The following is a 15,027-nucleotide window of genomic DNA, read 5'->3' as shown; positions in this document are numbered from 1 at the left end:
TAGGACCAGCCATAGGCGGGAGCCAGGAACCCAGTCCACGTCTCTCATGTTGGTGGGAAGGACCCAAGTATTTAAATCATCAGCTGCTGCCTCTCAGAGTACACATGAGCAGGAAGTTTGAATCAAAAGCAGAACTAGGACTCAAACCTAGGCACTCCGATATGGTATTTAGGTGTCCAAAGTGGAATCTTAACCATTGCAGCAAATGTTTGCCCCTAAAAAGTGATTTTAAACAAATTCCCTTTTCTATTTGCCTCACTGTTTATTGCTTTCCTTGGAAAGATTTTAATAATTTTATCATTTACTCCCTTTGAAACACCCAGTAGGGAGTGTTATTTCTAGTCTACAAAATCTTGGGACTTATCTCCAGGGAATTCCAAATATTTTCAAGAAAATAAACTCAACCCCTTCTTTACTCATGTTTTCCCATCTTTCAAGCTAAATACATAGCAATTTTTTAAAATGTTATTTATTTAGTTATTTGAAAGGCAGATGAACAGAAAGAGACAAAGAAAGAGAGAGAGGTCTTCCATTGCTGGTTCACTCCCCCAATGACCACAATGGCTGGAGCTGGGCTGGTCCGAAGCCAGGAGGCAGGAGCTTCTTCTGGGTCTCCCATGTGGGTGCAGGGGCCCAAATATTTGGGCTATCTTCCACTGCTTCCCAAAGCACATTAGCCAGGAGCTGGATCAGAAGTGGAGCAGCCAGATTTTGAACCAGGGTCCATATGGGATGCCAGCGTCATAGGTGGTGGCTTAACTTCCTTTGCCAAAATGCCAGCCCCTGAATATAATTCTTTAAAATAAAACGCTTTAAAACAGTAAGAATTAGGCCTGTGCCGTGGCTCACTTGGCTAATCCTCTGCCTGCGGCGCCAGCACCCCAGGTTGGGGCATACCCTAGTCCCAGTTGGAACACCGGATCCTGTCCTGGTTGCTCCTCTTCCAGGCCAGCTCTCTGCTGTGGCCCGGGAGTGCAAAGGAGGATGGCCCAAGTGCTTGGGCCCTGCACCCCATGGGAGACCAGAAGAAGCACCTGGTTCCTGGCTTTGGATCGGCGCAGCATGCCAGCCGTAGTAGCCATTTGGGAGGTGAACCAACGGAAAAGGAAAACCTTTCTCTCTCTGTCTCTCTCTCTCTCTTACACCATCTAACTCTACCTGTCAAAAAAAAAAAAAAAAAAAAAACAGTAAGAATTAAATGAAGACTAACAATTTCTTAGCATTTCATAACATGTTTCTATATGAAGGAAAGGTGCATCTCTAGTAATTTCTGATAAGAAGGAAGGGAAAAGTTATGCAGATGAAGTGGAGGAGGGAGACAAAGGGAACAGAAAGTTTTTTGTTTCCTTCCAATGCTTGGAGGAAGAAGTTGAACTGTGTGAACAACACAAAGAAATCCATGAAACTGAGCGTTCCCAAACACTGTGCTGAGCAGCGGTACTGAGGCTGCCACTGGGTTCCATGGTCACGGAGCTTTGAGAAACACATGCATTCTGACCAGCAGGCTGGGCATTAGCATCCCGAGGGTCCTGGTGAACCTGGTTAGAACAGCCTTTCCAGCTGTGCTGAGACACAGCCTTTCCAAACTTGTTGAAAGATGGATTCTGCATAATCCACAAACACAGGAGCTTCTATTCATTGCTGCCAAGATCTGAAGAACGACTGGGCACAGCTTCCTTTATATTCAAAGATTATTTCATTTTATGCATTTCTGTTCCCTTCCCTGAAGCTCACAGTCATTAAATCTGTGTCTGCTTTGTAACTACACCTGTTAGTTGACAGTGGATGGTCCCCTCTCCTGTTTGCTATTTTAGATCACAAATGGAGCTTTCATAGAGGAATGTTGGTGGAGTTTATCCTTCTAGAACTGCTTTTTGCTGTTCAGTGCCGCAAGCCTTGGAAGTTCTCAGCCTAATACTGTTTTTTTAATCTTATTTTATTTATTTGAGAGGCAAAGGGAGCAGGAGAAACATTCACTTCCTGAATGCCCACAATAGCCAGAACTGGGATGAGGCTGAAGCCAGGAGCCAGGACCTCATGTGGATGACAGAAACCCAAATACCCTTGAACCATCACTGCTGCTTTCCAGGATCTGCATTAGCAGGAAGCTTGAGTCAGGAGCCAGAGTCAGGAATCTAACCCAAACATGCTGAGCGGGCATACTAACCAATGTTGACTTCTAAGCTAAATGCCTGCCCCAATCTGGTACAATTTTTAATACTTGTTTCTATTCTCTGAAGGTTGTTAAAGGTTGCCACGCAAGTGTGTAAAATTTCATCTCAAACCCAAATGAAAGTCAGTGTAGGGGTTCAGGATCCCAGGGAAAACCTAGCTTCCCTGTTGGCTCCATGTGCTAATGAATAAATCATTTTTCCTAGTGCACTCTCCATCGAAAGTCTAACTCTTTAGCTTTCCATTTTTATGTGGAAGCCAAAACTCCAACCCTCTGACTTATCCATGCCCAAGTTTTTCTCTCAACCTTAAGAGAAGACAAGTCCGTTGTTTACCAACATTTTCCATTTCCCCTCTAGCTTTTAGCTTCTTCTACATTTTTTCTTCCCTGAAGATGCCCCTTACTTTCTTGCAAGCTGAACTATGCATGTGAAGATGGTCACCAATCACGGCTGCACTGATGCAGCAGCTGAGGCACCTCTCTGTGTTAGGCTCCATGGAACTGGGAGGGGTACAGATAGTGCCCCTGGCAACAAAACCTCACCACCACCACCTCCACCCCACCCCCACTGGTATATGGAATATAGATGCAACACTATGCAGCTCCTCCAGTGATCTGCTAATCCTATATTTCCCTACTAGCCTGCCATCTCATTAGCTCTATCCAGGAGTTCAAAGAGGGTAAATGAATCAACATGTTTCTACAGTAAATGGTGACTTATAGAAAGCTACCTCCATATTTGACCTTGTAAATCCATTACAGACCTGGGAGGCTGCCAGAAAGTGCCTTTATGCTTGGCTGTATGTCAGCTTTCTTGACTGCCTGTGAATTGCAGCTTGCTTGAGTCAGTAGGAAGATCTTGACAGGGAATCAGCTGGAATCTGCTGTTCTTTGAAGGATTCAATTCTCTATGATTCAGAATCTAAACAGTCAAACAGCTTGCAAGGGTCAGGCAGGGAACACAGCCCATTACTCTTGATTTGATGAAATTTCAGATATGTGCATTGACTTTTAATATATGCATTAGATAAACTTGAGACAAGAAGCAGTTACTTTCTATCCCACCTTTTGCTCATTTGCTATTTAGTATTCCAGGCAAGGGTTAATTAAAAGCTTCTGTTTGTTGGCTCTGTGGCTGAATCATAGGCCTAAATTGACAGATTGAAGCTGTACTTTAGCAAGATTACATTATGTTTCTGTTAGAGCTAGCAACCAATAAAATCCTATAGTGCTAAGTAATGTGAAGCTATTAACTATCTTTTAACCTTACTATGCTTTTATAGTCTGTGTTTTCTAAATGTGTCTGAATGTCTTATTCTACAATATGTCTTTCCTGAATTCATATTTTGTATTTTGCTTCTTAGCTTATTAATGTGGCCTTGGGGAAATGCATTTCCATTGAAAACACCACAGCCATCCTGGCAGACTGTGATGGGAGCAGTAAGGTAAGCTAAGCTGGGGTTTTCTAACTCCAGGTAGTTGAGACGATGAGTGTGTGACACATTCAGTGCTCACTTGAGAAATTCACTTTTGCCCAATAAAACTTGTGGTTAATATCTAAGTGTCTAGGTATTTACAAGGAAGTAATAAAATGTTCTACCACTAAATGCAAAGACAGAGACTAAAGAAATAAAAATGTAGAAAGAGAAGTCAACCCATAGCATCAGGATGGATCCAGTCCTGGCTCCTTATTTTGAAAAAGTGTGTTAACTTTCACAAATCCCTTAGCCTTTGGTAAATGGTAGTGATATTAGTACCTACTGTTAGGATTGGTGTGATGGAAGAATTAGGTAACATACATAAAGTGTATAGAAAAATATATCATGCCTAGTGCTCTGTAAATGTTTGCTGCATTGATAATAAGACAAAATGTAGAAAATATAAAGGCAAAATAATGAATAAAGAGAACACATTTGTAGATAATTTAAATTAGGGAACAATTTTATTCTCTGATTCCAACCCCTTTCCTTCCCCCCCACACATACCCCGTTCTCTTGTATCTTAACATAGTGATGGAAACCATAGAATCCATGACCCATGGAAGACAACTCTGAAGTGGGACTCCCATAAATTCAGAGCACAATGATTAGGAGAGGGAGTCAAACCAGGGAGAGCAGAACAGGGACTCCTTCCACTGTGCTGGAGGTGAGCTCTGAGTGATCACATTTCCCTCTCCAATGTGTGTTCCTTCACAATTCTTTATTCTGTGGGAACAGTTATCTGGTTTGGGTGCCAAATAGGACTCATAGGAATGTTGACATGCCACTAGAAATTGATCTCCCTAAATTGCAGATCACTCTTGGGTAGACAATTATTTTGTGAAGATAATACTGGCTTGCTGAGTCTTACTTCCTTGCTTTGACTTACTGATACTGCTTACATTTTCAAGCACATTCCATCTGTCCCTCTAAATTCAATGCAGCTACTAGAAAAAAAGACATCTCTAATGCTAAAATTCAGCTATGGATTGTAAATATGAAGCCAAAGTAATGCTTTCTTAATTAGGAAAGAGAGGAGACAGGAAAGTGATTGTGTTAAACAATAAATTGAAAAAAATGATCTTCACTTATTAACAATTCAAAGAGAAAGTAATGTCACAAATTATAAAACAAAACCACAATTAATCCTAATTATTTAAAAAAATAAATAATGCCATCCTTCAAGGCTATATTTATTTATTTATTTATTTATTTTTGACAGGCAGAGTGGACAGTGAGAGAGAAAGACAGAGAGAAAGGTCTTCCTTTTGCCCTTGGTTCACCCTCCAATGGCCGCCACTACCAGCGCACTGCGGCCGGCGCATCACACTGATCCGAAGGCAGGAGCCAGGTGTTTCTCCTGGTCTCCCATGCGGGTGCAGGGCCCAAGGACCTGGGCCATCCTCCACTGCACTCCCTGGTCACAGCAGAGAGCTGGCCTGGAAGAGGGGCAACCAGGACAGAATCCGGCACCCTTACTGGGACTAGAACCTGATGTGCAGGCGCCGCAAGGTGGAGGATTAGCCTATTGAGCCATGGCGCGGGTGGTCAAGGCTATATTTATAGGAAATTTTTGTACCTGAGTAACCAATATTTCACCTGAAAATCCAAATTCTGTTCTTGATAACCACAGAGTCTCTCCAGGGAACGCTAGGGAGCAAACATGAATTATGCAACCTATACATTCCACATAACTCCATCTCTCTCTCTCTCTCTCTCCCCTCTTGCTCTCTGTCTGCCGTATTGCTCATTTTTAGCTTCCATCTATTGCAGTTTGTTTGAATAATAGAAAAACAAAGAAACATGAAGGAAAATAACTTGTTTTAGCAGAATTAGTGAGGCTTAATGCAAAGCCAGGAACTATAGCATTCATGCAAAAAAGCTCAAAAGGAATAAAGTCCATGGATTAAAGAATTAAGCTGTCTCCCTCACCCTACCTAATACATCTCCTTAGTTACTAACTGCTAAAGCAATTGAGAATTCCCTTTGCAAGGTAATATCTAACATCTCTTAGTACCCACACAACCTTTTAACAGTATGCCATTCAACCATGATATTCAAATTTGCATGGGCACACCAATCACCTGGGGAGATTGTTATCACACAGATTCTGATTCCATAAACCTATGGTGAGGTTGAGATTCAGCATTTTTAACCAGCTCCCAGGTGATGCTAATGTTGGTCCAGAGACTATCATTTATGTGCCAAGGGGCAGTACAATGATTTCAATTTAACCTGATAATCTACATGAAATTTGAATTACATTAAAAGTGTTTCATTAAGTAAAGGCATTTAGACAGATTTTACCAGTAGTCTATTTTTTTTTTAAATACTTGTGCATTAGTATAAAACATCAAACTTCTTGTGACCCAGAGTCTTAGAATAAATTTACCAAATAGCCAATAGAAGTCTGTAAACAACTAGAGAAAATATTTTGTAGGATTGAAAATATTATTCCATTGCCTGAATTTGTATTTACACTAGAAACTTCCCCAAACCAGATTTCTCCAAGAACAGTTATTGTGAACCATGATTCCTGGAGGTATCAACATGGAAAGAGTTGAATCTTTCCTGAGAGTCCAAGTGTCTACACAGTCTTAAGCAAGGAAGCAGAATAATTTCCACCAAAGAAATTTAAGGCTGTAACTTGGATCTCCTGGAATTCCTTCTTGAGTTGGAACCTAAATCATTTGGTACTTTGAACATTTCAATACTGTAAGCACTAAGGGTTGTCTGGGATTGAGAACATCTGAAATGACACCACATGCATATTTACTGATTGTACTACATGATTTCTATTATCACAGTAACATTTATTGAAGGTTTAGTGTAAAACATTTTGCAGGTATTACCCCAACTCTGAGATAGATACTTTCTTAAAAATAAGAAAAATGAAGGGGCAGACATTGTGGCTTAAAGGATTAAATTGCCACCTGCAATTCCAGCGTCCCATATGGGCACTGGTTCAAGTCTGGGATGCTCCACTTCTGATCCAGTTCCGTGCTAATGACCTAGGAAAGCAAAGAATGGCGCAAGTCCCTGGGCTCCTGCACCCATGTTGGGGACCAGCCATTTTTAGAGTGAACCAGTAGGTTGAAGATTCTCTCTCTCTCTGTCTCTCTCTCTCACTCTCTGGTGTGTGTGTTTGTGTGTGTGTTTGTGTGACTCTACTTTCAAATACATAAAATACATCTTTAACAAAAGAGAGAGAAAAAAATGTGAGCAGATACAGTAAGGGCCTATACTAATCACCATGGGAAATGGGAGGACTGGGATTTGAGTATCACATGCCAGATCTGAGTGCCCGTATTCTGAACCATTGCTAACAAAAAGGTAAGATAAAGTCCCTACCTTTGTTTGCTGCCTGGAGTGACCTTCTCTTTATTCATTTTCCTTGTAGCTTCAACAATTTAATTATACCTGGTTAAGATTTATCAAGCACGGAGAATTGTGCCTAGCCTCCATTCCTGACAAAGGAGTCCTAATCCTGAACCATTGTGATAGTAGAAGCCAAGGGCTGAAATGGCTGCATAAATCAGCATCAGCCTTACACCCAAAACTGGTAAGCAAATTCAACTCTCAACCCAAAGGGAGAGAAAACCCTCAATGTCAGTTTCTGAGTGAGGAAGCTTTAAGTGTGTTGATGACAGTCAAGACCATGTAAAAGCTCACCCAGAGAGATAAACAGATTTTTTTTTTTTTGGTAAATTGCTAAATTTTCTTCTACCAAGTTTATTTCATATCAGATATTTTAAATAGTAGTCAGAAGATTCTTATGATTAGATGGCAATCATTATTATATTTGTTTCTCAATTAAGGATGTATTATTATAATCCTTAGAGAAACCAACTTTTTAAAAATTTTTATTTATTTATTTATTTGACAGATAGAGTTAGACAGTGAGAGAGAGAGAAAGAGAGAAAGGTGTTCCTTCCATTGGTTTACCCCACAAATGGCCATTACTGCCGGAGCTACGCCAATCCGAAGCCAGGAGGCAGGTGCTTCCTCCTGGTCGCCCATGCGGGTGTAGGAGCCCAAGCAGTTGAGCCATCCTCCACTGCCCTCCTGAGCCACAGCAGAGAGCTGGACTGGAAGAGGGGCAACCAGGACTAGAACCCAGTGGCCATATGGGATGCCGGTGCCGCAGGCAGAAGATTAACCAAGTGAGCCATGGCACCGGCCCCTCTCAATCATTTGTTTCAGTCAATTAACAATACCAAAAGTAAGGTTTATAGGCTAGAATTCATTATCATTAGTTATCAGAAAAGCTTATCGGGTTAATATATGGAGAAAGCAAGAAGCAGTGTGTATCCCAGAAGCTCTACTCTTTAGAACAAGTCTGCTTCTACCTTCCTCCCCCTTTCCATATAAGAAGACTTTTTCTCATCCCCTGTGATTCCCAGAGACCTGGGTTCTCCTGGATACACAGGAGCCAGCTCTCACTTGCATTCAGGAGCTGTGTGCATATCTTACCAACTTTGCATTCAATGACATCGAATTGGTAGTTTTGAAACCATCTATTATAGGAATATTTACACCCAAAGAAATCATCAAATGCTACTGAATCAGGGTATATTTATTCGGAGGTCTAGTTATTAATAGTCACCCAAACAATGCTGGTCCACTGTATCCTTTCTCAAAATTAAGAAATTAACTAATTATTTCTATCATGGTATGTCTTTTTTCTTTACTGCTCTCAATCCATCTCATATAATAGATGATACCTGATTTTTTTCTTTTAAATAACAGTTACCAGCCATATCATTATAACACTCATTTTTCCTTCCTGGAGAATTAAAAGTCTTGTAGCTTGAAGAGGCAAGATAACTTAGTTTGAGACAAAGACAAACAATCCTTTCCCAAGGCTATGTATATGTTATTAATTCACTTCAGGAGAATTCCTAAGGAACCAAAAGCTTCAATTCCTGCACACTTCTTTTTTATTTATTTATTATTTCAGTTGTCAAATGAAGGCTGTGGTTCATTCTCAGATTCTCTTTCTCACTAGGTGAATCACATTATTTTTGAAAACTATCATCAGTTGTTATGCTTAGAAGCAAATTTTTCTCAGAAGACCCTGAATGTAGCTGCTTGTGATGCAATGAAGCCACATCAAAAGTGGAAATTTGAAAAGTATTTTGAAGACTGAAGAGGAATCAATACTTTTATCTAATAATTCTGTTAGATACTGTGAAAATAACAATGGACTTGGTGACTGTATTTCTCCAGGGTTGTTTAAATTTTTAATTTTAGTAGCATTTGAATGGAAGAATTGAAATTACAAGAGATGACTCAGGGAAGCAGTCCATCATTGGACTGAAGTCCTTCTACAACACGATGTGGCCTCTTAAGTTGCCACTTTCCCACCCTGTGTGGGCATTGGTTCTGCAAGTTGCTCCATCTGTGATTACAGGGAACCAGGAATGAAGACAGGCCACTTGAAGAAGCTCACAATGATACTCACAATGATTGTGTTTGATAACAGCCAGTTCTTTTGACCCACAAGTAGGTATAATCAATGAGAGCTTGGTCTTTGATTTGCCATTTTTAAAATACAGCCAAAACTGCTTGGGTTTATATAGAAAGAAAGATAATACATCTATAACCCTGAGTACATCTATCCAGACTACATGCTTGTTTTCCTGATTGTTTGAAATAGTATTGACCAACGATTAAAGACCCTCCTTGATCTAGATTACCAAATAATGCTTTTTCACAGTCTGAGGAGGTGTAAAATGTTTTGCAGAAGGAAGAGTCTTCAAATACTTATTCAGTGCTAGGTATGGGCATTGTTTTAGCTCATTTTGTGCTTTTAAAGCTATACTTTAAAAAAATTGTCATACAAGTAACTTCCTAGACTTACATGAGTATTAAAAAAAAGGCAAAGATGGAGAAGCAGAATCACAACTCACCATAATAACCAAAACATTTAATCACAGAATACCTTCTAAGTATGGAACAAGTGGAGAGAGTTGAAGTTACCAAAGCAAAAGCAAAGTGATGAAAAATATTGTTTCTTTGATATGGAAATAACAATATACTTTAGATTTAGCAACATTCACAATGATGAAGTATGCAAAAAAAATGGACTCTAGCAGATTTAGAAGAACAAATAAAATGGAGGAAATGTAATGAAAAGGAAAGAGAAAGAGGTAAACAACTCTTTGGGAGAGAGTCAAGGAAAAGTTTCCCTGGACTTGGCCAAAGGAGAAGGGAGATCTTGTGCCACCAGCAAGAATTAAACAGCAAAGCCCTCAGTGTGGACACAATGACACATGGACAAATTTGGAGGAAAATTCAATATTTCTTTGATCCAAATTGAGCCTCTAATCTTAAGCATACCAATATTTAGACATGCCAAAGAGATCTGAGAGTTTAGGATATTATTTATAAATGCTTTATTAATGATAAATTGATGCCCAAAAGACTAATTACTTGTCTAAAAATCCCAAGCAAGTTACTAAGAGAATCAAGATTAGAATTCAGATCTCCAGATAGGGGTCATTGTCCTGCCTCAGATCATTGAACTTAGACACATGTGCCTGCATGGTATTAGAAAGACACATAACCCTCTTTCCTGGATCTTTTCCTGAATCTCTGGAGGAAGCTCTATTCTTGTAATATTAAAATTTTTTTAACCTCTATTAAGTTCAGGTGGTGGTAAAACTGTTCATATTTAGTTCTGACCTCCTATTTCACATTAAATTTTAATTCCAAACTAATTAGTGAAAAGTAGAGCTATAACTAAGGATGGGAAAAAGAAACATTTTTGCACATTTGTGATGTGCTTAAGATACTTTATTCAAATAACTGATTATTGCAGCTGAGATTGGAGAATAGATGATGAGATAATTCTTTTCAAAAATAGCCATGTGAGATAAAAAAAACACGTCAGTAACCAGTTGAATTATTGACCAAGATGAATACTTTGTGTATCTGTGTAATTCTTCACACCACTAAAAAACAGGATATGCCTTTCCTCAGGTCTAGTGACTCTTGTTATCCAAAAGCAGTTTTCAGGAAGAAAAATCAACTCCTCTCAGAAAGTGATAATTCATGTTTTGGGTACATTTACCTTTGGGTATACCAGCTGAGAAACCTGAATGCTTTTCTCAAAAGACTATATAGTCTATTCAATGTGTGTTCTTCCTAACTTTGACATACTCATTATAAAAAGCTATGTTTAAATCTATGTTATCTATATAAAAAAAGATAGTTTTCAGACATGATATATTTGTTTTGGGTAAAATTTTAAACTGTTGTTACCATGCAATTACTCAGTTACTCCAACATGCAAGGAACCAGTCCCTAGTTGGGCATCAGTATGAGCCTAACCCTGAGGATATTCACTCATTATGAAACCTACTACCAATATATTTTTTTCTGAACATTACCCCGTAAATTTTGTTTTCAGAAGACTGAGATTAAGGTTAAATGCTAGAAGTTCTCTGGTATTTCTTTTTTTTTAAGATTTATTTATTTATTTGAAAGTCAGAATTACACACAGAGAGAAGAAGAGACACAGAGAGAGAGAGAGGTATTATTTTTTTTTTTTTCCCAAATGGTTCACTCTGATGCTGGCCGCAACACCCGGAGCTGCGCCGATCTGAAGCCAGGAGCCAAGAAATTCTTCTGGGTCTCCCATGCGGGTATAGGGGCCCAAGGACTTGGGCCATCTTCCATTGCTTTCCAGGCCATAGCAGAGAGCTGGATTGGAAGTGGAGCAGTCTTGGTCTCAAATCAGCACCCATATGGGATGGTGGCACTGCAGGCAGTGGCTTTACCTGCTTTGCCATAGCACCTGCCCCGGGTCTCTGGTATTTCTAATGATAAACTCTTGGATGGGACATATTAGGGACCTAATCAGCATTGATTTGTTCAGAAGAGGCTGTGCTATTGGGCCTTCAGAGCTTTCCCTGGATTGGCTTAGGTTACTTTTTTTTTTCTCAAAAAAAATATGTCTACAACTTGAACACAAGGGTAGCCTTGGTGAATATTTAACAGGATTTGTTTGATCCAAAAATGAGTTTGCCAAACCCTCTAAGTGCTTCTGCATCTTTCAGCAAAATTCCTTTCTCTTTTTCAGGAGTTACCTAGATCTTTCACCCTACTTTTCTGTAGGATGTCACAGATGCTGTTGGTAAAACCATATTTTGTCACCAGCATCAAATTTGCTCAATTCTGCTTGCTGACATTCAATCAGCTGTCATTCACAGGGCTGCAAGTCACCATGTGCCACGATCACAATGTATCATTAGCTTTGCTGCACTAATTTGGAAACATTCTCTTAGATATTAAAACTCCTTACTTCTAGCATTGCCTTAGGGATGATAGAAGGACAAAAGTACACATAGCAGTTGGTGGGAATTTAGTATTCCCAGTCACTCTTGATTTCATGAATGGCTTATAATGATTGTCAGAGATTCTTATGCAAGAGAATGGAGTTGAGGCACACCAGATAGCACCATCTTTATTTGTTCTAACATTTCTAATTTAACTTTCACATTCAGAACACAGGAAAGAAATTATACCTCAGATGAGAGCCTGAACGTCTTAGATTTTTAAAAAGGCAATTCAAGGGGTGAAGAGAAAAGAAAGAGGAACTAATTTTCATTGCATACTCACTGTGTGCTGGGCACTGCATGTGCTCTGTCTCATGATGTGTCTAATACAGTAAGGTGGCTCTCATTCTCCTCATTACACAGACAAGGAAGATGACTCCCCATAAACTGATGAGGCATTTGTTCTTTCCACTATCAAGATATAAAATGGAGTATCCATTCTGTCTGGCTTGAAAAAATAATTTGTTCCACTTTGTCATGCAGCATTAATTCTTCTTTTACCTTTTTTTTTTTTTTAATGGGACAGCTAATATAGATGGGCTTAGTTACAAAATCCCTTAGCTGCAGAGTATTGATGGCATGAATGATGGAATGAGGTGGAGTCAAATCTCTGTGGTCTCTCTTGGGTGCTGAGTAGAGAGGAAACAGAAGCTGGGCTTCTCTCTTTGGTAAACAACTGACATGTAGGTGCCTACTCTAACATGATTTTCTATGATCTATCTCCTTAACTTCATGTGGAACCTGTCCTTTTCCATCTCTTAGACTGAACATGAGACAGGGAAATTAACATGTAGAGAGTTTCTTCTCTGTGAATATTCCCCCAACTTTTAAGCAAAGTTGACAGATCTCTCAATTTGAACAGAGATAGGACATTAAAAATTGGAGTCCTTCAATTTAAAATATATACCATATTTCTACTCATTGCATAGATTGTCATTTTTAATCAACATTGTCAGAGTTACTCAACAATGGCTAAAAGCTAAAATGCCTTGAAAAGAAACACTAACCAATGCTATTATAAAAAATATTTATTTTCTGACAGAGAACCATTCCATGGACATATTTGAATAAGTGATGTGAAGTATTATATATCCCTGATGAGGTCTAGTGGATGGTATTTCTGGGGTGGATGGTGCCTATATCTGAAAGAATGAAGTAAATACTGTAGAATTTGGTGGATTTCATGTCTCTATTTTCAACCTAATGGGTCAACTAATGGTTACTATTCCAATTAGGCTCCCTTTGCAATTTTATACATTGCTTTGAAAAAACACAAACACTAATGAAAATTCTGGTTTTCCATCACTTAAAGCAAATTCTACTATGCTGATTTCCTCATGGTGATTTTTGCTGGTTGACATCAAATTAAAAATTAATTTATTTGAAATCAGAAGATTTCTATTTTATTATTGACAGATACTGTCAGCTTAAGAATATTGATGTAAGTATCTCTGTAAATCAAGCCTTTATATTAGATGTTGAGATTAAGAATTTTGATATCATGAATAGTCCTTTATCTTACCACTCAAAAATATTAATTTTTATAAATAAAAGATCCTTCAAAAAGATTATGCAAGACAAGTATTAAGAAAATTCTATGCCTGGATATAAAAATTTTGTACCAAAATTAGCTTCTCTTTTCATTCAATGCTCCACAAACTTTTTGAAGCAAACTTCAGTATCTGTGTGGTTATACATATGTTATGTGTGTGGGTGTCTCTACCTGATTTTTTGAATTGGGAAAAAAATAAAACAATGAATTATAACATAATGAAAATGTAAAAAAAATTGGATGTGTTGAACTCTCTTTTAGGGGAATATATATATATATATATATGTAACTTTGTCCACAACTGACCTTCTGAACAAAAGTATCTAAACTGGACTTTCATTCTGGATACTGTTTTCCAAACTTGAAAGAGTAATCAAACCAAATTATCAGGGTACTTATTACTCAGTTTAGCATTATGCATATGCCCTAATTCCTCTTCTTCAAACAACTGTCCAAAAGATGATAGTAGCTAAAGGAAATTGGTTTTAAAATAAGAGATTGCCAAATTAGTGAATTTTGTTATTGTACCTGAAAACAATTGTAGGTGAACAAGATTGAAACTGTGGCATATAAAGGATTTTGGAGTGAAATTGGACTTTTTTTCCTATTTAAAATTTATACAAAGGGAACAAATTTAGTGTGTGTCATATAAAGTATCTGTTTTTTGCCACTGACCAATTGAAATATAAAGAACCAAGTATAGAATTTTAAATTTCCAGGTAAAAGTCCAAAGTAGTTTCAGAATCTATTTGCATTTCTCCTGAGCTGTTAGTTAGATGCTAGATGTCATCATTCAGTTTTGTGGTTTGCCATGCATATAGATGATTTCTTCTGCCCATTACTGTCCATGCCATGCTGTTTGTGTTGAATGGCCCAATCATCTCATTTTCTTCATGAACTCTACATACATTGTCATGTTCATTTTTATTGTGTTATGTTACTGTCTGATATTTTAATATTGGTAATTATAACTTTTGGCATTTTTATAGTACTCTTGTTTTTATGGTGCAGTGAATGTTTGTATTTTAAGGAATGTGGTTGCCTTCCTCAAATGGTCAAACATATTTCTTCTTTATGATACTCCTGTGTTTCATCCTTTTCCATAATTCTCTATTATTACTTACATGTTAAATGTTTTCTCTATTGTTTTGAAAAACGTAAACATCCATTCTCCATTTGAAAATGTGCCAAAAGTACTACCCCATGTAAATATGCAGAAAAAATTACTATGAAAATGTCCACATAGTTGCAATGAATTATCTTGATGACTACAAAGATAATTATATGTTTTTTCAAGTTGTTGGCATTAATATGCACCTAAAACAATGTGTTTCTTTAAAAATTATAGAAATTTTCCATCTATGCTACATATTTTCCACTAGAAATTCTGTATCTAATTTCATATACAATCATTTTAAGATCTTTTTGAAATAAATAACATTCATGAATTAAAATAAGCTTTTTTGTGATTTATGAAAAAGC

The 15,027-nt window shown here is 38.0% G+C and overlaps 1 protein-coding gene across 1 annotated transcript in view; it reads left to right on the top strand.

The window, feature by feature from the left end:
- GALNT5 (polypeptide N-acetylgalactosaminyltransferase 5) overlaps positions 1 to 9,265 on the top strand; it is a 52,071-nt gene extending 42,806 nt beyond the window's left edge. Inside the window, exons 8-10 of the mRNA XM_002712143.5 lie at positions 3,538 to 3,618; positions 7,052 to 7,213; positions 8,660 to 9,265. Coding sequence (XP_002712189.1) covers positions 3,538 to 3,618; positions 7,052 to 7,213; positions 8,660 to 8,800 — 384 coding nt within the window. The 3' untranslated portion in view covers positions 8,801 to 9,265. The remainder of the gene's footprint in view (positions 1 to 3,537; positions 3,619 to 7,051; positions 7,214 to 8,659) is intronic.
- The last annotated feature ends 5,762 nt before the right edge of the window (positions 9,266 to 15,027 follow it).

The sequence above is a fragment of the Oryctolagus cuniculus genome, chromosome 3, assembly GCF_964237555.1.
Source record: "Oryctolagus cuniculus chromosome 3, mOryCun1.1, whole genome shotgun sequence".
Lineage (NCBI taxonomy): Eukaryota > Metazoa > Chordata > Mammalia > Lagomorpha > Leporidae > Oryctolagus > Oryctolagus cuniculus.
This window is presented reverse-complemented; position numbering and strand designations above follow the sequence as displayed.